This window comes from Nipponia nippon, unplaced genomic scaffold (genome assembly GCF_047370975.1).
Source record: "Nipponia nippon isolate SJK-2023a ecotype South Korea unplaced genomic scaffold, ASM4737097v1 scaffold_1, whole genome shotgun sequence".
In the NCBI taxonomy this organism is placed as follows: Eukaryota; Metazoa; Chordata; class Aves; order Pelecaniformes; family Threskiornithidae; genus Nipponia; species Nipponia nippon.
The window spans coordinates 134,749,358-134,769,157 of NW_028262290.1; the positions used below are offsets into that span (position 1 = coordinate 134,749,358).

General features: G+C 44.1%; 1 protein-coding gene across 2 annotated transcripts in view; it reads right to left on the reverse strand.

Annotated features, from left to right (window-relative positions):
- Positions 1–14,631: 14,631 nt before the first annotated feature.
- Positions 14,632–19,800, reverse strand: part of BZW2 (basic leucine zipper and W2 domains 2) — a 60,604-nt gene continuing 55,435 nt past the window's right edge. For both annotated transcript variants that reach the window (XM_087773781.1, XM_087773771.1), the window contains exons 11-12: positions 16,995–17,117; positions 14,632–15,089 (exon numbers count right to left, since the gene is read on the reverse strand). In XM_087773781.1, coding sequence (XP_087629907.1) covers positions 15,061–15,089; positions 16,995–17,117 — 152 coding nt within the window. In that variant the 3' untranslated portion in view covers positions 14,632–15,060. The remainder of the gene's footprint in view (positions 15,090–16,994; positions 17,118–19,800) is intronic.

Sequence of the window (19,800 nt, forward strand, 5' to 3'; positions counted from 1 at the left end):
ATGGCAGCTCGCAGTATACTTGGTGCTGCTTGCCTTGTTGATGCCGCTGAGAGAGAGACAGCAGCTGACAAAGCAATAACTGGGATGCTGCTGAAAAACAAGGCTCCTTCAGCAGTAGCAGACCATTTTAAATATGAACCTATCTTTTAAAGGATCCAGCCTTAAATGAATATGATGTACTTAAAATAGAGTGCTCCTGAAAGCTGCTTTTCCCCAGCAAATATTTCTTCATGTAATTTAGGTAGAGCAAGCAATCAGTCGCATTAGGAGCAGACAGATCTGGAGCGCTGACCACCTGTGAGTGCGCTGCGGTGCTTCTTTGCAGCCCGTTCAGTGGGATTGCTGACGTGAGTGATAATAGATATGATGAATGCTATTAGCTATTACAAGTGATATTAGGACAAAAGCAGGCCAGCAAAAGCCAGGTAGACTTTATGGCCCTGTCCCTGTCAGCAGCAGGCCAGCGTTTGTCTCCAGTCTCAATTCTGACTATTGGTGCTAAGAAGTTTTTGTCTGAGATGACCAGCAGGAGTGAACTTCAGGTCTCTTTCATCTGCTTCTCATTACTATATCTGTGTTGGGGCTGAGACTCCACCACTTCATCACCATAAGTCTCTGCTGTCAGAATTCATGCAGTATTTCCAGGTATCTTGATGTCTGCCTTGGGTGTCATCTGCATCTCTGAGCCGAGGGACAGGAAGGTCACAGGTCTGATAGAACGAAGCAGAAGATCCCTCAAAAGTACAGGGTTTACTCCAAACACTGGGTAAATCCTTAGCTACAGAAGCTGCGAAGACAGTTCTTCTTTTAAATGGTATGCTTATTTTATTTGTCATTCCTGTGTCAAAGGCATGTGACCTGCAGTAACCAAATGATGTAGGCACCTCTGCATTTGGGAAATAGAGCACATTTATTTGCTATTTTTAGTCGATAGTTGTTGGGGTTTTTTTTCACAGTGCTTTATCTGATCTACTTAATGTTATTTTACTGAGCTGGGTGATTTCTGGTTTTGGTTTTTTTTTTTTTTTCGTTTGTTTGCCTCTGAAGAAGGATCTGTTTCTGCACGTTACTGGCTAGCACAGCAGTGAAAGATGGCTGGTGAGAGATGGGTCAGTACCATAATTATAGGTTCAATACTTTCTCCAGAACTGGAAAGAGTTTCTGTTTCTGATGCCTGCCTCTTGGGGGAATATCTGGGTTTCCAACATTTCCATTTTATGGGGTGGAGGAAGAACCCGTGGGAATTCCAGAGTATCTCGGGGTTCTTGATATTTTAAGTGACTTCTTGTGGGAACAGTTAGCATGAATTTCATCATGGAAACAAATTTCCAACTTAAATGTCATCTACAGCATGGTTCAGACCCTTCTGCTGTTGCAGGACTTCAACTGGCAGGTTGTTGCTCTGCTGTCACTCTCTCCTTTATGTTTGTAGGAGGGAGTGCTTTTGTGCTTTTCCTCTTATTTACTTTCAGCTTCCCATCTATACTATTAAAGTTGTCCCTAGTGGATTCTTCCCTTGATATGGGAAGAGGTTGTCCTTTTTCTTCCTCTCTGAGGAAGAAGGCAGCTACGCTTTTCCTCTGTGCCTTTTCACGTTAAAAATTCAGGGTTGCTTTGCAACATCAGCACCACCATGTGTTCCTCTTCAGTCAGTTGTCCGTATCCACTCAGAGCTTTCAGACCTCTCCCAGACCTTGTGGAAACCATTTGGAGTTTAGGGTCATAAGAACAAGTTGCTTTAGGACTTCTTTAGTAGATATATTAATGTATCTTTGGTTTATTCATGCTGATTCTTCTTGCCTGCATCTGATTCTTGCATTTCATCTAGCCTACTCAAGTTCAGTGATTTATAAAGGTGAGTTTGCACATAGGCAGAGCAGAAGCAAGTAGCCATTTGCTTTTCTAGTCCTTGAAGGGAGAATTGTGTTATTTAAGTTTAAATAAATCATCCAGATGTGTGCCTGTATCGTTTGAGTGGCATTTTGCCCTGAGAATTCTTCAGTTAAAAGAGCACTATCAGCTGCTGTTTCAGGAAGGTTTCTTTAAAAAAAGTCATTTCAGTTGCTGTGACAACCACTAAATCATAACATAAATATAATGACATAGATGCTACATAAATCACTAAACTATTATCAGTTGTTACAAAAATAATAAAAACCACCCATACAAACAGAACTAAGAAAACATGTAAAGGAAACTGCGAATGCATACAAAATGTAGTTGAAAACTGAAATAAAAGGAAAGAAATTGAGATGAAGCAATCTCTGCTGACTGTAACAGGGACCTGAGTGTGACTGGAAGAACAGCAGCATGTGAGAGAGCAGTACATATGTGCTATTTGGTGCAGAAGTGACAGCACGTGACCTTGATTTATGCAGTTATTCCGAATTCTCTTTCTGTCCTATTTTTTGTATCCCACATTTTTCTCGGGACTGGTACTGAATACTCCTCTCTCTCTGTCTTTGCAGTGTTTCCAGGTGCTGGCATTTCCCCTGACAAGCTACTGGCCTATTTGGGATCTCTAGAGACTGCGTCCCTATGAATCTGGCTGCTGTGATTATTTTAGCACTCGATGCAGATTTCCCTGAGAAATGGAGGAATTGTGCCAGCAGATGCAGTTCGTGTGCTCTGCTTCCCCTGGGCCCGGCAGGGAGGCTGTGCGCAGGCTGGAGGGGCACCAAGGGGGGTCTGGAGCAATGGGGCTTGGTCTCTGCCCCAGCCCCTGGGGAAGGGGGGATCCCCCTGCTGTCCCCCAGGCGAGGGGCTGCAGGAGGTGCCGCTGCACGGGCGCTTCAGCAGCCAGCAGCGTGGGAGGACAGATGGCTCTGATTGCAGGTCCAGAAGTTGAGCTGAGGGTGACAAAATCTTTTCCCAGTTTTTTGGAAACCTGGGCTAGCCTGTGAGGGAGAAGGTGAGACACCACAGTGAGAGGTGATCTGTCTGGGAGCAGAAGGTGTTTCCATGTTGGATTTATTGAATTATGTGTCTTCTGTGAGGGGAGAGAGAATTCAGGATGTTCTCAGCGGGGTACAGGATGAGATACCCTTTGATTTGAAATCACCTTTAATGGTTTCTTCTGGAACAGCTTTGCACGTCCAGAGGTTTCTGGATTCACTAATGTTTTGAGCTCAAAGCAAAATGCGGGAGATATGGTCTGTGATAGCAAGAAGAAACAGAACATTATTTCTGTTAACCCCAGAATCCCACTGTCTTGATTAAACCACAGAAAAATGCTTTTATTTTCAAAAGGTGGGAAAAGTGTGATCTTCCAGGTCCGTCCATACACTGCTTCCATCTCTTGACACAAGGGGAATTTCTGGTTGTGGAAGTGTAGTCTCATCTCCAGGCTCTTTCAGAAGATGTCTTTGCATTGGCATTATCCCAAGGGCCTGGATCGTAGGGACAGAAAGGGACAGACTTGATGCAGGGATGGGCACCCAGCCAGATGGTAAATACCATTTTTTCTCAGCTAATGTAGTGCTGTCCGTGACCCTTGAGCAAAGGTGGAAAAGTCTGAATCTCCTATATTTGACCTTCTTTAGGTCATCAGTGCAGTAAAAGAGAGAGATTCTGTGACATCTTTTAACCTTTTCTTCCACTGACATGTCCTACTTATTCCACAAATTATAAATTATCTGCCTGCCCACTTCCCTTTAGAATATCCATCAGTACCACAGATACCATCTGTTTTCTCTCGGGTGGTCTTATTGATACAAATCTAACTGAATTTTAGAGCAGTTGTTCTCAATCAGTTTTTATTTTTTCAAGGCTGCTGCTTCTATTTTGGAGCTGGAGAAGGACTGATGTACTTGAAAGCTTATTGATTTTTCCCAGCTAGACTAATAACATAGTGCCTACAAACCTTATTTTGGTCATATTCTTGGATACATCAACAATACTGTTTTGTTATTTCTTCTGGCATAATTTATGGCTGTCAGCATTATGCAAATATCCCAGGAATAATTAGTAATGATACGGAGAGAGTTATGTCGGCCTGTCAGCAATGTTCCTAAACTTCATCAGGGAAAAATAAACAGAAAAATCTCAGGCAACTGATGTACTGGAAGAGACTGCAATGCAAATGCATCTTATCATTATGAAGTTGCCATGATACAGTCATTTGTTCAGTCTGGGTTGAATCTTTCTTTTTTTATTCCTGTGTGTTCCTAAAGCAGAGAAATTTGGTGTTCACGGTTGTGTTTCTCCCTGTTAGTGGAGTTCCAGAGCAGTTTGCAGTTTCCCTGCAGTCCCATAGGGTGAAGGGTGCTGGACGGTTCGGAAGCAGACCCTCGAGACTTGTAACGCCATCAACAGAAGTGCTACTGATGAGTGTAGGAGGCAGTGGCAGTCGTTAACGTTGAACTGTTAAATGAGACACTTGGACTGAGGTAATTGAGTTTCTGGCAGCCAGCAGCCATGCGAGTGATGGATCCAAGTACCAAAATGTTACCTGTCAGTCTGCAGCTGTGTTACATTACCAGTTCCAGCACTGGCCTCTTTCCTCGTGCTGACTGGGAGATGATGGTGGATCTTGGCATATACAGTCCACCAACGCTTCTCCAGTGGGTAGGGAACATGTCCTGTATGTCTACAAAATGGAGCCATCTGTGTGGTCCTCCTCAGTGATGGCTGAGACAGACAAGTGCATTTCTCTCTTGCATCCCTCGTGGGAGAGGCAGCGGGAAAGCAAGCACACACTTGTAACTCTCCTTCTTGTCTGGATCACCTCAGATGGGTACTAAGGACACTGTTCTTCCAGCACGGCCCCTGGTGCCCCAGGTCAGCAGGGAGCAGTGGTGAGCTGAGACTTTAACCTGCACAGCTCCCACTGAAGCTCCTGAGGTCCCTTGTAAGGTTGGGACTTCTTTCTTGTTGGAGAATAACGTGGGTAAACTGGAAAGGAGAAACCCAGAAGGGGCCGAGCATCTGAAACCCCCGCTAGTGTGTGGGGTAACATGAGCTACTGGACCTCTGTGGGAGGAAACGATGGCCACCGTCATACTGGTAATCGGATTCCTGCCAGGAAAAAATAGCAAGTGAGCAGGTCATTGGGGACGCCAGCACAGCAGCTCTGGGCCCAGGGCCAAATGTAGGTTACATGCACAGCCTGGGAGTGCTCGCCTGCCTGAGTTGCGTCCTCTGCAGGTGTTGGCATAACTTCCCGTCCCCAGATTTGTTTCCATTTACATGAAGCTTTCAAGGCCCACGTGGCTGGTAAGGAGCAGGAATTAACCTTTCCTTAAATATCATAGCACAAAACCAAAAGCCTGGTGGAGAAATGGAAGAAGCCAACCCTGAAGATTTGCTTTTCCCCCCTCGAAAATCGAAAGATGTGGCTTTTTTAGAAAAGATATACTTATGGAGTTTGTCCTCATTTTGGTTCTTAATAACTGGCACAGCTTGGCCAGCACTGAATCATAGAATCATAGAATGCTTTGGGATGGAAGGGACCTTTAAAGGTCATCTAGTCCATCCCCCCTGCAATTGGCAGGGACATCTACAACCAGATCAGGTTGCTCAGAGCCCCATCCAGCCTCGCCTTGAATGTTTCCAAGGATGGGGCATCTACCACCTCTCTGGGCAACCTGTTCCAGTGTCTCACCACCCTCATTGTAAAACATTTCTTCCTTATATCCAGTCTGAATCTACCCTCCTTTAGTTTAAAACCATTACCCCTTGTCCTATCGCTACTGGTCCTGCTAAAAAGTCTGTCCACATCTTTCTTATAAACCCCCTTTAAGTACTGAAAGGCTGCAATAAGGTCTCCCCGCAGCCTTCTCTTCTCCAGGCTGAACAGCCCCAGCTCTTTCAGCCTTTCCTCATAGCAGAGGTGCTCCATCCCTCTGATCATTTTTGTGGCCCTCCTCTGGACCCTCTCCAACAGGTCCATGTCCTTCTTGTATTGCGGACCCCAGAGCTGGACGCAGTACTGCAGGTGGGGTCTGACCAGAGCAGAGTAGAGGGGCAGGATCACCTCCCTCGACCTGCTGGCCATGCTTCTTTTGATGCAGCCCAGGATACGGTTGGCCTTCTGGGCTGCGAGAGCACATTGCTGGCTCATGTCCAGCTTTTCCTCTACCAGTAGCCCCAAGTCCTTCTTGGCAGGGCTGCACACAATCCCTTCATCCCCCAGCCTGTATTGATACTGGGGATTGCCCCGACCCAAATGCAGGACCCTGCACTTGTCCTTGTTGAACCTCATGAGGTTCACACAGGCCCACCTCTCCAGCCTGTCCAGGTCCCTCTGGATGGCATCCCGTCCCTCAGGCGTGTCGACTGCACCACTCAGCTTGGTGTCATCTGCAAACTTGCTGAGGGTGCACTCGATCCCTCTGTCTATGTCATTGATGAAGATATTGAACAGCACTGGCCCCAGAACAGACCCCTGAGGGACACCACTCCTCACTGATCTCCATCTGGACATTGAGCCATTGACCACTACCCTCTGGATGCGACCATCCAGCCAATTCCTTACCCACCGAACAGTCCACCCATCAAATCCATATCCTTCCAGTTTAGAGAGGAGGATATTGTGGGGGACCGTGTCAAAGGCCTTACAGAAGTCCAGATAGATGACATCCGTAGCTCTTCCCTCGTCCACTGATGTAGTTACTCCACCACAGAAGGCCACTAGGTTGGTCAGGCAGGGCTTGCCCTTAGTGAAGCCATGCTGGGTGTCCTGAATCACCTTCCTGTCCTCCCTGTGCCTTAGCATAGATTCCAGGAGGATCTGTTCCATGATCTTCCCAGGCACAGAGGTGAGGCTGAGAGGTCGGTAGTTCCCAGGGTTCTCCTTTTTACCCTTTTTAAAAATGGCTGCAATATTTCCCCTTTTCCAGTCCCCAGGGACTTCACCTGACTGCCATGACTTTTCAAATATCATGGAGAGTGGCTTAGCAACTACATCAGCCAATTCCCTCGGGACTCTGGGATGCATCTCATCGGGACGCATAGACTTATGTACGTTCAGAATGGTTGGCTGCAATTAACCTGTGTAATATTATTTGTGCTTCTTTTTGAGGAAGGGCTGTTTTGACTTAGTCAGCCCACAAACCTTATTTTGGATAATGAAAAGCCCCATTTTTAAGTGCAAATGTGATTTTAAAGGTAGTTATTCTTGTCCACGAACAGGATGGGAACCTAAAGCAAAGCCTTTGAGATGCCAGCGGAGACCTGTTACAATTATCGGGCAGTTTACCGTGCCTCGGTATGGGCGTGTTTGAGAGCGACGGGTTTTGTTCTCGCCGTGCTGTTCAGACAAACCCAGCCAGGCTGAATAATTGTGTGCTGCTGAATAATCAGTGCTGCTCCGGCTGGTCCATGGGTGTTTGAGCAAAGTTCTGGGTCTTAAGCTGTGAATTATGGCATCACAGGTAAACACAAAATTACCCCCCCTCCCCCCTCCCCATTTATGAGACCTTGTTTAACACTTCCTTTCACCTTTAAGGGGGGGGGGGGGGAACTTTTAAAAACTTGAGAAAGTGGCTCCTTGTCACTTAAACCCTTGATTTGGGTGGCAAGTGACAATTCAAAAACAGAAGGGTTTTGGTGTTTTCAGCAAAAATTATTCGTAACTGCACGGGATTTAAGAAAAACCAAAACCTAGCTTTTGTGAAAATGATGAACATCATGGGAGCTGGCTAATATGAACCCAGGGAGAGTGGGAAAAGCTGAACTCTACTATTGCCAAGGAGTGTGTTTGGCTTAAAGATGCTGTAGTGAACGCTGGTGGGGCTAGTACTGAGAGCCTGGAGAGGTTATGTTGTAGCGCTGTTTAGCATAGTTTACGCTTTTCATGTTCTACTGCTTCCCTGTATTTATACTTGAGCTTGCTGACCCCTTTTGACCTGCTGTCAAGAGCTGGGAAATGATGCAAATTGCTCACTCATTTCTGTTTATGTGCCCAGCTCTCCGTTATATGGCAAACAACAGGCATGAAGTGGTTGGTACTTACAAGTCCTACCCAGGAGTGTGGCTAGGTAGGTCATAGGAGAACCCACTACCTCGTATCTCATAATGAGGAATAGGAGCCCTTCTGGAAGGTGTTTCTCAAGGCCCAAGAAGAAGTGGTAAGAGTAGAAGCTTCTCCTGCACGTATGTGCATCCATACGGCCCAGTTTGCCCTGCGCCACGACTAGGCTTCCAAGGCATTTCTGTGTTACGAAGTTGTTAAGAAATAGCCTGTTTTGAATTATGCTTGAGATAAGAATTGATCTTTTCAGAGATTTTTAATAGACTTCAAATCTCTTAATTTGAAAAGCTGAAGAGGTAAAATAATGCATAGCTTAGAGGTATTAAAAGAGCCAAATCCAGTTGGCGGCTGGTCACGAGTGGTATTCCCCAGGGCTCAGTGTTGGGGCCAGTCCTGTTTAATATCTTCATTGATGATCTGGATGAGGGGATCGAGTGCACCCTCAGTAAGTTTGCAGATGACACCAAGTTGGGTGGAAGTGTCAATCTGCTGGAGGGTAGGAAGGCCCTACAGAGGGACCTGGACAGGCTGGATCGTTGGGCTGGGCCCAACTGTATGAGATTCAACAAGGCTAAGTGCCCGGTCCTGCACTTGGGTCACAACAACCCCATGCAACGCTACAGGCTTGGGGAGGAGTGGCTGGAGAGCTGCCTGGCTGAAAAGGACCTGGGGGTGTTGGTTGACAGCCGGCTGAACATGAGCCAGCAGTGTGCCCAGGTGGCCAAGAGGGCCAATGGCATCCTGGCTTGTATCAAGAATAGTCAGCAGGACTAGAATCCCCAGCCAGCAGGACCAGGGAGGTGATAGTGCCCCTGTACTCGGCACCGGTGAGGCCGCACCTTGAGTACTGTGTTCAGTTTTGGGCCCCTCACTACAAGAAGGACATTGAGGTGCTGGAGCATGTCCAGAGGAGGGCAACGAAGCTGGTGAAGGGTCTGGAGCACAAGCCTTATGAGGAGCAGCTGAGGGAACTGGGGTTGTTTAGCCTGGAGAAGAGGAGGCTGAGGGGAGACCTTATTGCTCTCTACAACTACCTGAAAGGAGGTTGTAGCGAGGTGGGGATTGGTCTCTTCTCCCTAGTAACGAGTGATAGGACGAGAGGAAACGGCCTCAAGCTGCGCCAGGGGAGATTTAGGTTAGACATTAGGAAAAATTTCTTCACCGAGAGGGTGGTCAAGCATTGGACCAGGCTGCCCAGGGAAGTGGTTGAGTCTCCATCCCTGGAGGTATTTAAAGTACGGACAGATATGGTGCTTGAAGACATGGTATAGATGGACTTGGCAGTGATAGGATGACGGTTAGACTCGATGATCTTAAGGGTCTTTTCCAACCTTGATGATTCTATGATTCTATGATTGAAAAGGAATCTAAGATCAATTTTAATAGCTAGATGATCAATTTTGTGTGTTTTCTTAAAGTAGTTGCCCAGCCATTTCTGACAGCACAGGAAGGAAGAAGGCTGAATCGCTCGTTTGTCTGGTTGTCACCCCCGTTACTAGTGCAGAGCAGGGTAAATTCCAAGCAGCAAGTGATTGCATGCAGGCTAAAAACATTATGTATGAACAATGCTTCAAAATACCAGTGTTCTGAATTTTCTGAACATTTTTATTAAAAAGAGGCTTTCTGAGTAAAGCTACTAAATGGCTCAACAAAACTAAAATATGTTCCCAAAATTTTGAAGTTACAAACTAGTTCATTTGCTTAAAAAGAACTCTTATGGACTGCAACTGAGTTGTAGTCAAAATACTCTGTCTAATTATCTTCCCTTTAGTATTGCACACATAGATTTTACTAGTGCGGTGACTTTCTCACACATGTACATTTTAAATAGCTTTCTTCAAAAATAATTTTAGATTTTATAAAATTTTATTTATATATTTAAATATATTTTAATATTTAAATACAAAGCATGTCATGAATTCTAATATGTATAATATTTAGCAATATTATATATTATTTCTATTGGATAGACTATAGTAAGCATTTTAATATTTTATTTAAAATTAATGTTCAAAAATAGTTTTTCATTTTTAAATGTTTTGACAACAGCATCAGTGGACAGGGCCCTAATTAGAAAGAAGCCATTACTAGAGCTTAGGGTTCTTTGTTGAAGGAACATATGCATCAGTTCACCAATATCTCCTACGTTCTGAAATTTTTAAATATTAAGAGTAACTGGCCATTATTTTAATATATGTAACTAGTGGACGTGTGGTTAGCTTGTTAGAGAACTCCTTAAATCTGTAAAACTGAACAAAGAGAAGAGCTAAATCCTTAATTTTCCAATTGGTTAATAAATTGCTAGAACTGCCAAGAACCACTTTTGTGTAAAAATCGTCACTGCCCCCCGCCCCAGCGTATCCCTCCCTCTCCCAAGCGCGGTAAGGGACTGGGCTCTGGGACCCCGAAGCAGGGCTCGCCTGGCAGCAGCTGCTTTCTCCAGGCGGTGACTGCCAGCCCGCAGCCGCCCCGGGGGTGAGCCCCGGGGACTTTTCCACCGCTCCTTTCGGCACAGGTCTGGCTGCTGGGTTTGAGATGTGCTGGCCAAGCAGGTACGAAGGATGCTGGCGTAAAAGGTCATCACCACCTGTCCTGGGGGTAAATCTCTATCGGACAAAAGGCAGTAAGGGTGAAAGCAGGATTGCTGCTGAAAATGCTGAAGGGAGCGTCGGCTCAATGATGGTTTGTGATCTGTAGGATTACTAACGGCTGTGGGGTTGGAGCCCGCTTTGTATAGGGGCTGACACAGTTAGACATGCCTGCAATGCAATTACATAGTAAAAGCAGCAAGAAACTGTATCGACACCTTTCAGATTTCTAACCAGTGCTTTAACCGCAGCGCCTGTCAAACCTAACTGGCTGTTGCATCCCCAGGAAGATGCAGTCCCTCTCCTGGAGAGCACCTGCATGCCAGAAGGATGTTTTAAAGCAATATAAATGGGTCTCAGTTAAAACCTCCGCATGAGTTCAGGAGACGCCAGGAGGGAGGAATCACCTTCAAATTAAATAATCCCCATTTTAAAGCGCATCTTATTGCAATTTATTGTTGAGTAAGAGAGATACGTACAGTTCTGACATATAGAGTCCACTGATGTTTCAAAATTACATGCAATATATTATGCAATGCACATTTTCTATGAAGTTCTTTTTATTTTTATAAGACAACTGACTCCAGTTTTGAAGAATATATTTAGCGTTGACTGCAACTTTCATTTCTCTATCAGAGAAATACTAATTCAAGGGTTGTGTTAAAGAAATGCTTTGGGTTGGGGACATTTTGAACTGAAACGCAGACTCTGTGAAGGCTTCCAGGGAAGGGTGCTTTGCCCGAGGAGAGTCACATCAAAAGCTCTGCCCAGCTTCTAAACCACAGGCTTATCGCAAAGCCTAACCATTACAGGTTTGTACTGAAATTCAGTCTGATGCAAACCAGGTCTATTTGTATTCGTGCCCCTACCTGGTTCAGTTTCTGGCATATATTTAAAATGCCAGATGAAAATGCACATGTGCATGAAAAGTCCCCATCTGAACTGATCTCAAAGATTAAGTGGGGAAAATTCCTGAAAACTACAATCAGAAGCCCTGCCTCAGTAAAATAACAAATGAGTTTGCTGGGGGAGGGCAAACTGAGAGGGACTCCCAGGAGCTAAACTTTAGACACGACACGAACACAGAAGATGTTGGGTTTTGGCAGTTGTGTGACGGAAAACTGGACAACTACTGCCAGTCCAGAATGCAACTCCTCACCCCGCTCGAAATCACAAGTCTCAGCTTGGCCAGCAGCCCTGTTCTAAAAACACCCATTTCTCTCCGACACAACTATAAAGGGAGCCTGGGACAACTGTGTCAGCAATCACAGAGTATCTCAGTTGGAAGGGACCCATAAGGATCATCTGATGGGTGCCTGGCTGGTAGGTACCTGGACTTCAGGGAAGAGGATCCCACCAAGCATGAGCGAGTGCTTTGCTTATGTCCGCTGCACGCTGAGGGCACAGACGCAGCAGGCATCCAAGGCTTGCTGCCTTTGCCACAAAGGGCCGCCTGCCAACGATGATTTTTCTCTCCAGCAGATGGCCCAGCCAGCCCGCAGCCAGCCCTGGCAGTCTCACCGCAGGTGCATTTCATGGTGTCCTCTGCACGTTGTTCTAGATCGGCACCTTTGAAATCAGTCTGAGTTTTAGATGATACAGAAAAGTAGTTTTACATACACCCAGCTGGTACCTTAGAAAACTGCAATTTTGAATTTGAAATGTTTCCAGCAATAGTGGCTCTGTGTCAATGATGACTCAATATGATACCACTTCACAGCTGCAGAGTTTGTGAACAGAGGGTCCCAGGTCAGTGGTGCCTGGCAAATTGATTTTCTGTAGTAACAAAGACTGCAATGGAAAGCATGCAGCTAATGCATCAATTCTGCTTGATAGTAGGACTGTCTTACTGTCTCCTCTAAGTTACTGGAAATGTCCACATGACATATTTCCCCTTCCAAAGATCAATACCTTTTACAAAAATACATGCTGTTCTAGATGGAAAGCTGGCATTCAACAGCACTTGATTTCCGCTTGCTATTTGCTGTTTCCAGTAAAGCTAGATACATATTGAGACATTTACAACCATATGATCTGTGGTTTGCATGAAGCGTTGACTTTCCCATAGTACAGATTTTTCTATCTGTTCTGCTCATTGGTTTCTAATGACAAAATACACCACTTCATTAGTTAATTATGCTCTTTTATGCTTTCTCCCTGTAAGAATACAAGCCTGTCTTTTCTAAACCTGACTAATCCACTCACTCATATTTCATGCAGATTTAACTCTATGTTTAAAGGGAAGCATGTGGAGTGGACAGGCTGGATCATTGGGCCGGGGCCAACTGTATGAGATTCAACAAGGCTAAGTGCTGGGTCCTGCACTTGGGTCACAACAGCCCCATGCAACGCTACAGGCTGGGGGAGGAGTGGCTGGAGAGCTGCCTGGCAGAAAAGGACCTGGGGGTGTTGGCTGACAGCCACCTGAACGTGAGCCAGCAACGTGCTCAGGTGGCCAAGAGGGCCAATGGCATCCTGGCTTGTATCAGGAAGAGTGTGGCCAGCAGGACCAGGGAGGTGATAGTACCCCTGTACTCGGCACTGGTGAGGCCGCACCTTGAGTACTGTGTTCAGTTTTGGGCCCCTCACTACAAGAAGGACATTGAGGTGCTGGAGCGTGTCCAGAGGAGGGCAATGAAGCTGGTGAAGGGTCTAGAGCACAAGTCTTATGAGGAGCGGCTGAGGGAACTGGGGTTGTTTAGTCTGGAGGAGGCTGAGGGGAGACCTTATCGCTCTCTACAACCACCTGAAAGGAGGTTGTAGCAAGGTGGGGGTCAGTCTCTTCTCCCATGTAACAACCAATAGGACAAGAGGAAACGACCTCAAGCTGCACTAGGGGAAGTTTAGGTTGGATATTAGGAAAAACTTCTTCATCGAAAGAGCAGTCAAGCACTGGAACAGGCTGCCCAGGGAAGTGGTTGAGTCTCCATCCCTGGAGGTATTTAAAAGAAGGGTAGACGTGGTGCTTGAGGACGTGGTTTAGTGGTGGACTTGGCAGTGATAGGTTAACGGTTGGACTCAGTGATCTTAAGGGTCTTTCCCAACCTTAACGTTTCTATGATTCTAAGTAACATATTCCTAAGGAGGAGATGAACCGGAGTGGTGTGATGTATCAGCAAGCTGTCTCGCTGTCCTAGTCATTCTGGGCCAGCAGCATGGTCAGAGGCATGGACAACAAAGGGGGGAGTGCGGCAGGAGAAGGCTCCTTCCAAAGGAACTGGACCTGTGAGAAATGAAATGGCAGCAACTGTTACCTGATCAACTGCTGTCTGAAAAAAAGCACGAGTCGGGAGATGATGCTGCACTGGACCTTTGCTGTTAAGTTCACATCCACGAGGCACAACACAGTGTTCCAGGAACTCTGATCCCAAGTGCTGGCTGAGTATTCCCACAGTGTCAGACCGCCTCCTCTGGGCTTGGGTTCTGACGCTTGCATGCATGTACAAACCTGCATGTTGGCTCTATTTATGCAATATCCTAAGTAGGTCCCAGGCACTGGAATTGTAAATGGCATCACATCAAGGCACAAGGGGAATATTAAAGAAAGTAGGATGGGTCTGGAGACATTTATACACTCATTTATGTATTTCCATCAAATATCTAATTGTAACATCATGTTGATGTAAATAAATTTCAGATTTCACATGTAATGACTTCTAGTCATGCATGTTTTGAAGCTAATGCTTCTAAAATGAGATGTTTTTTCTTGCAAAATTTAGCCATCACCAGTAACTGAGTGTAGTCTGAACTGAGAACAGCATATTATTCTACTTATCATTTGCATCAATTTTGTACATGCAAAATTGGGACTCTGCAGATTTGTTCTTGTACATTTTCTTTGAATTAATAAATTGAATGAATCAGCATTTGCTATGGAATCTGGTTAATCTGTCCAAAGTTATATGGAAATACAGGAATAAAGATGAGACAGTGATCCCAGTTCACTACTTAATTTTGTGATTAAGAAGTATGAAAACAGTCTCTTGACGTTCTTGTGTAATTTCCACTTGAAGAATCATGAAAACTTTGGCAAACCAAATACAGAAAACATACACACTAACACCACAAAACTAAGATATAAAAGCCATTTATTCAAAAAAATGTGGTGGTGTCAAATCACATACACAAGCCAATATTGAGCTACAAACACAGACCAAACAGTTCTATAAACAGAAATTGGAGTGTTCATATACCATAGTACCTGAAAAAGACCATTAATAAAAAGGAGTCCATAAGTATTTCATTTCACTTTTTTCTATATGGCTCCTTGCTGAATGTCTTTGCCTAAGTTAGTGTACAATGAGCCAGAGGTAGAGTCCCAAGTAAAGCATCTAATGCCTCAGGGCTCCATTGAAAACCTTTACTCTTCTAAACAAAAGGAAAGCCTAGCCTATAGTTTTCTGTATGACACTGAAGTAAAGCCTCTTTGCTTGAACAGTACGGCATTCCCAAGCGCATTTGGCATTAACCTAGATGGAGACTCTGCTTTGCTGAACCGTCTCAGTTCTCCTCCCCTTCGGACTCCGACTCTAGAAGAGAAGTAAAACACTTCATGTAGGTTGCACAAGGGCAGTGATGTGAGTAATTCTATAAAAATAACAAGATAACCTTCCAAAATTCAGATGAAAATTTTCATCACACCTAGTACTAAATAGGAAAGCTTGGCAGATTAAACAGAATAAGCCAGAAAGAAATGAACAGCTTCAGAAGACAAAGATCTACTCTGCTGCCCTCCACTGTGGAGCTCTTCATTTACAGATCTGTCACTAGAATTTTAACCAGATCACTATGAATTATTCTGGTCATCTGCAGAGCCATGCAATGTGTATCTGAGCCGAGTTTAATACAGGATCAGCATTATTGGCTCGCTCTTCTAATCTCTATGAGTAGGCTGTACTGCTGTTATCCAGGAAGCACCCTTTAAACTATTTGCTCTGCAAATATCAATCATCATCGTCATACAGCCTATCTAGAAAGGCATATGTGGTGTTACCCTACAGCAGGTATGACACCTGTACAAACAAAATTTTTTATGATTTGTATAGCCTAAGATAAAAGTAATTTAGAACTAGAAGGAGGAGAAGTAGAAGTAAGAAAAGTGGAAGTAATTTAGAAGTAGGAACATACACAGTGTTTTTGTCACCTAAAGCTACTTTGATAGCATCACAGAATGCTTTCGGATGGAAGGGCCCTTTAAAGGTCACCCAGTCCATCCCCCCTGCAGTTGGCAGGGACATCTACAACTAGATCAGGTTGCTCAGAGCCCCATCCAGCCTGGCCTTGAATGTTTCCAAGGATGGGGCATCTACCACCTCTCCGGGCAACCCGTTCCAGTGTTTCACCACCCTCATCCTGAAAAATTTTTTCCTTGTTTACTTTGCATCATACTATATTTCTGTCTGTGTTCACCTGACAGGAAAGGGCTTGCTGCCAACAAATGTTACACATTAGATCAGATTTCTCAGAGCAAACATGGTCTACATGTTCTTACAGTAACATTTTGTTTCCATTTGTACTGGACTTTGTAATTAAGGACATCTGGCAGAGGGGACATGCAGGAAAGGATAAAAATAAAGAGCAATAAAAAGGCATGCAAGTAGGAGATGAAAAGGGGAAAAAAATGCTTAATTAGACCAAGATCGTTAGTCCAAAGTCTCAAGTGTGAAAGGAGCTACCATTTTTATACTGCTACCTGGACATGTGAATTGCTGCAATCTTATCTGCTCCTTGGCATTACTACATATTCCCTCCAAGTTTTTAAAACCAATTACATTAAATGGATGCAAATGAACACTAATATTTATATCCCCATCTATTACACATGGATTGCTCTTCCCAACTGAGGTGGAATTCCTTTTTCATGCAAAAAAGAGAACTTATTTATTCAGTACAAACCAAAGTATTTTCCTATACAGAACATGAGAAAAACAAAAAGTTAGAGACTAAAGGAAACTAGTTCCCCTCCTCAATAACTGTTTTAAAGCAGTAAATACAGACCACGTATCTTAGCCTGATCATTCAGCTAAAAGCAATTTCAAACTGCAGTGGCACAGGCAGGCTTATGCTGTGTTTGTGTCACCAGTACGGATGATAATAGCAGAAAAGGCACTGATACAGAAAACCGTGAGGTTGCGCATGCAAACACCACGGTACTTCACGCTGTCATCAGTGCAGCCTTCCTCCCTGCGGAAGCATAAAGAATTTATCTACAGACAAGTGGTACCTGATGACTTAAGGGCTTTACAAGGACACCACAAACATTAAAAAGCAGCAAGTGTTGTTAGGCTTGGCCGCGACTGGAAACAATTTGGAGCAGTCACGCCTGCTGTTTTCTATTCTAGGTCTGTATACTTCATATGCCTGGTACAACTAAAACCTGGAAAATAAATTTGATTTGCCAAGAGACTACCATATTTCTTTAAATGAATCCATACCTTCTTCAGCGTTTTGAAGCCACTCCACAAATTTCTTCATCTGGTCAAGAAAAACACTTTTGCCTTTAGCAACATGCGCTTCTTTATACCACTTGAGGATAGCTTCTTCACTCAGAACATCAGCTGAAATACAGATCAGTGTTTGTAAAAAATCAGTGTGGTTTTTAGAGGTTAGAAGATTTTGAACGTGTGGGAACAAAGATTTTCTTTTTTTTTAAAGCCAGCATAAAAAAGTAAATATGATCGCAGTGGAACAAGCTTTGCATGAACTATATTAGGCTACAACTACAGAATATCTGATGCATGTAAGGGATTCCAGATGCAATAAAATGTGTAATGTATTAGGCTTAAAATAAAGTACCAAATATTGTGCTTCTGCAAAGGACAGTTCTCTATTCATCTGCTTTAAATACCCCACGTGACATAGTTGGATTAAAAAAAGTCATTCTGCACATCTTAGAGGTTACCACAATAAGAAATACCATGCCTTTTCTTGCTGTCGGATCACAGAACTGTGCATGGTTCTAGAAGTCTGAAGTGACAGACACCTCCTGACTGAACAGTTAAAAGACAGCCAGTAGGGATATTTTGCAATCATTTTTCCCTAAAGGTTTTCTATTGTTTTTAGCTAATAAGTTTTAAGGCCTCTATTCAGACCACCCATTTTAAGGGACCAGGCTCAGATGGACAGCACAGCTGACATTTTTCTGTCAAGCATCGAGAACAAAATAGCTGTCAGTGAGGGAATGTGAGGCTGAGTGAGATTCAGAATAAAGAAAACCTAATAAACAGCAAGGACACTTATTGTTTCCAACAGATGCAAATTTAGGTCTAGCAACAGACCTCTAGCCCCAGGAACAAAGCTCCTGCGATCCAGCCAAGCCAAATATCTCAGTAATTGATGGCTGTGGAGGCAAAATCTGGGATCCACAATGGCATTTTGGCAGTTACGTAACGCAAGAGGCAAGAACAAAAAAAAATAATCCAACTGTATTTGTTCTATAAAAAGACTAAAGACAGCTTTCTACATCTCATTAAAAATTCCATTCTTTTTGTCTTTGAACAAACTACCCTCCCTTCCTCTGCAAAATCAACACATTTATGTTGAGTTCTTCACTGCTTCCTTGAGCTCCTTGGTGCTGTCCCAGCCACTGGGTATTCGCTTGCCGAAGCGCCGACCCTGACCATCACCTTCTGCTTCAGCCTACAGGTTATAGCAGATGTGGCAGGGAAGGGAAGAAGGCAAACTGAAATAAATGACACCAAAACCCCAAAGCATCTGATCAAATGAGACAGAGTAGACACATTTCACATATGCTGTTGAATAATAAACAGATGGAAGCAACCAGGGATACATTTGAACTTAATCAAAACTATCCCAAGACATCCAACAGTAACTGAATATGAAGTCTCCCTGTAAATTTGGAATTTAGTGAGTGTGTGTGACTGGAAGTTACCTTGTCTCTCAGACTCTTTTCCAAAATAAAATGTCTTTTGCAGTTTGCTGCAACTGACAGTAAGCTGAAAACGCAGGGAAAACAGGACTGTGCTGGCTGTGGGCTTTTTTCAGTACATTTAAAGTTACGCTTTGTGAACCCTCCAAGTGGCACATAAAGCCGTATCTTCCTGAAATCACAACCCACCACAATAAACTTTTTCTCCAATGTAACAGAAACACTGCAGCTAAGAAAGAGGTTTCAAACATGTTGCATTAAATAACTTGCCAGTAGTGTTTAGCAGCAGCTCAAAGGCATCACAGCATTTAACAAATCAGGATTTTCATTTAGCATACCTGAAAATATTTCACATGGACTCTCATGAAACTGCAGTTTAATCCCTGCATGTAAAAAGCTTACGTTCACCGCAGAGTCCTGAAGTTCACACAACTACATCTGCAGAATTACTCAGGGTGTGATACGTATTATGATCCTTAGGGACAGGCAAAGGAAATCAGGAGAGATTTTTAAAAAAAAAAAAAAAAAAAAAAAGAGAGAGAGAGAGTAGAGCAACCCCCTCCCCAGCTCAAGCTAGCTCTTGGGTGTCGTGGACATCTAAAAACAGGAAGCTGCTGTATAGAAGAAGCTGCAGAAGCCTGCTGCTGCACTACAGTCCATATTACAATACCATACAAGGAAGCGTCTCCAGGTAGGCATGTATCTCAGGTCCAAGCCTAATAGGATTTAAGGTTAGCTTTTTGATTTGCAGACTGTAAGCTCGATGGATTTGTTGCCAAGAGGAAGGGGGAACTTCTCCCTCCCTTCCCAAAACCCCAAACCTGATAATAGCAGCATGCAAGCTCACTGTGTGCCTTGAAGATTAAAACGTTCTCAAGCCAGGTGGATGAAAAATTTGCCTGTATATAACTCCATAGCAATAAGCCTCCTACACTAACAGAGAACAAAATGCATTCGACTACAAAAAGGACAACTGTAACTCTCCTTTCATTTCTGAGCAATATTATTTGTAATACATTCATGCCTCCAGTGCTAATAAGAGATTATATTCTCCTGTCAGCACAGGGATGCTCAATTAAACAATAATGCAGGACAAGGTGCAGTTAATCATACCTCTAGGTTGCTTTGAAGCAATGGGAACACCAGGGGGGACGGGAGGAGGAAGGGAATGATTCATTTTGTATATATATAGTTATTCCTCATTAAAGTTGATTATAGATATATTTTAACGGCTGAAGCTGAACACTGTGGTTTGTGGGTGTGTGCACATCATTCTCACTGCAGTCCCAGGTGATGTCAGCCTGAGAGAGCTGCTTTTCCTGCAGGTGCAGCCAACTGCCACTCACACCACC